We start from the raw sequence: 5115 nt of genomic DNA on the forward strand, positions 1-5115 counted from the left end.
GAAATCAAGTAGTAGCATGAGCAAATATGGTCATAAACATAAATAGTACAAAATTTTACTCTAAATATATGATTTTCATCTTTTTTCGGAAAAGGAAAAGGAAAAGGAAAAGGAAAATGAGTTCTGATTCCATGGTTAACTAGAATAAATGTAAACAAAAGTATCTTTAATCTTTGCTACTTGAAAAGGGCTGTTTAGTAGTACACAGATTAAAAGGGACCATTTATTGTAAATGATGTGTATTATAAACGAATAATAGTAATAATGAAATTATATTATTTTTTTAATAAACAAGTTGTCTCATGAGCTGGACCCACACTCGTCTCTTTTATAAATTAGTTGAAGCCGAACCCGAGCCTACATTTTGTGTGTGTGTATAATGTTTGTTTTGTTGTTTAATAAATGAGGTAGCCCTGGCCTACATTTTGTGTTTATATTATATTTTATGTTGTCAGACTCATTTTCATCAGCATGATCGTAGAATACCCACCCATCAAATTTGGGTTGTCCCTCTGTTGGGACTTTTTTTTGAATACTTCATCTCGTTAAGGATGTAAATGTATGTTACATGATTGTTTATTTAAGAAAGATTGGGTTGCAATAGAAAATTTGAATGATATTATATATTTGCATTTTTTATCTTATAAACTTCACGAGGAGGACGGTAAGTGTTATTATAATTTGTTTATTTACTATGTTTTATTCATTTATTATAAACTAGGTTAGGTACTCGTCTACAACACAGGTTTAACAATTTAATTTTAAAAGTCAAAACATTCGAAATATCAATTGTAAAATGTCATGATAAATAAAAATAGTTATGAAATATAAAAGGTACAAATATACATAACAAAGGGCAAACAGGTACCTCACAAGGTCTCCTTTGACCCCCAGACTAAGACGTCTGTATTGTTCAAGGCACACGGCAAAAGAAATGATATGGAACAGTACCGGAAGATCAGAAGATAGTACGATGCGTCATCCCGTTGATGGATCTTCATGGAAAGAATTTGATAAAAAGTACCTTAACTTCTCTAGGGAACCCCGAAATGTTCACCTAGGGCTTGCAGCTGACGGTTTCAATCCGTTTGGTAACATGTCTTTGGCTCATAGCACGTGGCCAGTTGTACTCACCACATACAATTTGCCTCCATGGCTATGCATGAAAGAGTCCTCATTCATGTTATCCTTGCTAATTCCTGGCCCTAAATCACCCGGAAAGGACACGGACGTTGTCCTTAAGCCCTTGGTGTATGAGCTTAAGCATTTGTGGCAAAAAGGCGTACGTATTGAGGACGCGGAGACAAACACATTCTTCACAATGAAGGCGGTGCTATTATGGACCATAAACGACTTTCCAGCTCGTAGTAGTCTATCTGGTTGGAGCGGGCAGGGCTACAAGGCATGCCCAACTTGTAATGAGGACACTCCTTCAATGCATGTAACAAATAAAGTCGTATATGTCGGTCACTGCCGATTCTTACATGCTAACCATGCGTGGAGAAAAAGTTTGGACTTTAACGGCGAGCCCGAGACAAGATCCCCTCCGAAACAATTTAGTTCTGCTGACATAGAAGATCAACTCAGTCGTCTACTCTATCGTGTACCGGGCAAGCATCCCGATTTTGGAGGTGTTAAGAGAAAGCGAGAGGATTTCGAGTTGAACTGGAACAAACGAAGCATATTTTTTGAACTTGAGTATTTGTCCTCTCTCCAGCTGAAGCACAACTTAGATGTAATGCATATCGAAAAAAATGTGTGCGATAGTTTACTGGGTACTCTTCTAATGAACGATAAAACCAAAGGCACGCAAATGCACGAGTCAACTTGAAAAATCTAAATATTCGAAGAACACAATGGTTGGAACGAAAGGGTAACAAGTTTTATAGGCCCCACCCAAAATACTCATTAAAGGTCGGTGATCGAAAGCTTTTCTGTCAATTTATAAAAGATGTTAAACTGCCGGATGGGTTTGGATATAATATCAGCAAGAGAGTCACAGTTAACAACTCTAACATTATTGGGTTGAAATCTCATGATTGTCATATTCTCATGCAACGCTTGTTACCGATTGGTGTTTGAAGGTTTTTGACCAAAGATATTTATACGCCTATAGTAGACCTTTGCACGTTTTTTAAGCAGCTTTGTTCAAGAACACTATTGGTAGATGATATAAAGAAAGCAAAGAAAGCCATTCTTTTGATATTGTGCAAGTTAGAGTTGATATATCCTCTAGCGTTTTTTGACATTATGGTTCATTTAGTTTTGCATTTACCATGAAGCACATTGTGGAGGTCCAGTCTGTATGAGATGGATGTATCCGTTTGAAAGGTATATGAAAAAACTAAAACATTATGTCAGAAACAAGGCAAGGCCAGAAGGTTCTATAGCTGAAGGTTATGTTGCTGAAGAGGCTCTATCATTTTGTTCGATGTATCTTCGAGATGTTCAAACTCGGTTCAATCGCCCCGACAGAAACGAAGATGCCGTTGTCGAACTAAGTTGTGGGTGTTTGAATTTAAATGTCGCCCGGCTAGCGCAAAGAAGATCAAATATCTTACTATCAACGAGAAGCTCAATTTCGAATGGTTTGTCTTCGATAGCTGTCAAGAAATTAGGGACTATATGAAGTAAGTGCTCATCTATTTAACTTTTTATTATCTGTTAAGTATTTTCTCTTTTCTTATTGGGTCTATATTTTTGTCGTCGACTTATTGAATTCAAATATGAACATCCCCAAGATGACGTTAAAACTAAATTTCCGAAGTGGTTTCTCGGGAAGGTAATTCATATAATCTATCAGGTATTTCCCTTTTCATTTAGTTATGCATTTACCTGATGAAGTAATGCATTATTCTATATTTGTTAGTTATATTCGATGAAAGTACAAAATTCTCCTGAATTCCACCCAGAGTTGTATGCTCTTTTAATAGGTGCGGAAATAAATGCCTTTACTTACAGTGCTTGCATAGTCAATGGTGTTCGGTTTATGGTGCGTGGTCGTGACGTAGAACGAACAACGCAAAACTCCGGGGTTCTAGCAGAAGGAGTGAACAATGAGAAATACTATGGCCAAGTAGAAGAGATCATTGAGTTGTGTTATGGAAATGGGTATTCAACTGTCCTATTTCAGTGCAAGTGGTTTGATACTCGAAGGGGTGTTAGACATGGTAATAATATCACCAGTATCAACACAGAGCACGAATGGGACAAAGAAGATCAACTTATATTTGTTTCGCAAGTCAAACAAGTGTTTTACATTCAAGAACCTTGTTGAGGAAACCAAAATAATAACCACCGATGGGTTGTCGAGAATGTTAATCATCGAAAAATTTGGGATCTACCTACATTAAACGATGGCCGTGTTGAAAATGCTCAAAATGTTGACAATGACTTAGTAGAAAATCTTGATGTTGTTCATAACAATTCTTCATCTAATTGTTTACTTTCCATTGACTTTACTCAATACTTGTTAAACACGTCTTCTCATGTCACTGTGGGTGAGAAGTCAAGTGAAGTTAATCCGCCAACGGTTACCGCTAATACGTTGTCTGATGGCGAGAGTGATAATGACGAGGATGATTTTGAGTACGACACGAAGGGATCGGAGGCAGACACTAAAGAATCTGAGGGAGAGTTTGATTAAAACAATAGTTGTAATTTGTATTTGTATGTGGTTATAAGAAAACTTTGTATTTTTATGTAGCAATAGCAAACTTGAATCGTATTATATATTTGTATTGCATATCTTATAACTTTTAAGATCATGGCGGACGTCATGCCTCGAGGACATGGCGGCAATGATGCCGAGGATCCGCCACCTCCAGGTGGTTTTCGGCGAGGTGTTCACGAGGAGGATGGTAAGGGTTACTATAATTTATTTATTTACTATATTTTATTCATTTATTATAAATACATATATTGTTATATTTATACATGTTGTGACTAATAAATTTTAATTGTATTTGTAGCTTTACCTCCTCGACGTAAGGGACAAGGTCCTGCCAAAAATAAGAAATTAGCAGCTGCATACAAGAAAAATGGGGGGCCTTTGTCTCTCATATTTGACAGGAGTGCTACATTCATTCCGATTGGTGAGGTTGCCGACATGTTTATTCGCGAAGGGGGAATATACATGGGGAGGAACATCACCTTTGACAAGGAAAGTTGGGAGAATGTGTCTGAAGCAGGGAAAAATGCTTTGTTTGAGCATCTTGGTGTAAGTGATTTGTTAATTAGAATATTATTCATTTAATTATTTGTCTTTTACTTAATTAACTAATTTCTTTTAATTGCTTCTAGCGATACTTCAATTTACAAGAGATAGAGCAAGATCCACAAAAAAATCTGTTAAAGGGTGGCATTGACTTTGTGATCTCAAAGCGATATAGAGATCGAAAAAGCAAAGCAAAAGGCCATTATAAGGCTGTGGGTGGAAAGACTAATATAGACTTAACAAAGAGCAAACCCCTCATGGAGATGAGTGAAGAAACCTAGAAGAAATCTGTCGACCTTTTCCAGACCGTGTCACATGAAAACCGGTCGTCGGTCAACACAACAAACCGACAAAAGCAGCAATACACAAACTGGGGGGGGGGGGACGGCATCCTATAGCAGCTATGGCAACAAAAATGTAATGATTTATATTTTTACACACACATACAAAAATTATATATATATATATATATATATATATATATATATATATATATATATATGTCTGCATATTAATATTTAATGTTATACAGCGCCTGAACGAGCTTCAAGTTTTTAAGAAAGCTCATTGTCGACGTGATGGCACTTTTGATAGTGAGGTGGCGGAGCGTCAATACGTATGTATTTATTAAAGTTTATTTTTCACATATATTTATTAAAGTATATTTTTCAAATATATTAATCATCTTTTGTGTTGTTGTAAAATATATAATGAATTAAGGAGAGAGATCGAGGAGCAAATTGAGCCTAATAGCGAAGGCGAATTTGAAGAAACTAATGAGCCGATTTCAAATGCGGTCGGAATATTTGAAAAGGTGTTGGGTCGTCGACGCGGGTGTACGAGAGGTATCAGGCCTAAACCTTCTATAGCCGCATCTTCGAGTGTCGTGGATCAATGTG

General features: G+C 36.6%; 1 protein-coding gene across 1 annotated transcript; it reads left to right on the forward strand.

Annotated features, from left to right (window-relative positions):
* Window positions 1-973: 973 nt before the first annotated feature.
* Window positions 974-3646, forward strand: LOC143566278 (uncharacterized). The gene is made up of 5 exons (XM_077053022.1): window positions 974-1735; window positions 2264-2588; window positions 2670-2782; window positions 2870-3170; window positions 3279-3646. The coding sequence occupies exons 1-5, from the start codon at window positions 974-976 to the stop codon at window positions 3644-3646; spliced, it is 1869 nt and encodes a 622-aa protein (XP_076909137.1).
* Window positions 3647-5115: the final 1469 nt, after the last annotated feature.

Source organism: Bidens hawaiensis, unplaced genomic scaffold (genome assembly GCF_021521415.1).
Source record: "Bidens hawaiensis isolate Kalapana, Puna unplaced genomic scaffold, B.hawaiensis_p1.1 tig00022866_1, whole genome shotgun sequence".
Lineage (NCBI taxonomy): Eukaryota > Viridiplantae > Streptophyta > Magnoliopsida > Asterales > Asteraceae > Bidens > Bidens hawaiensis.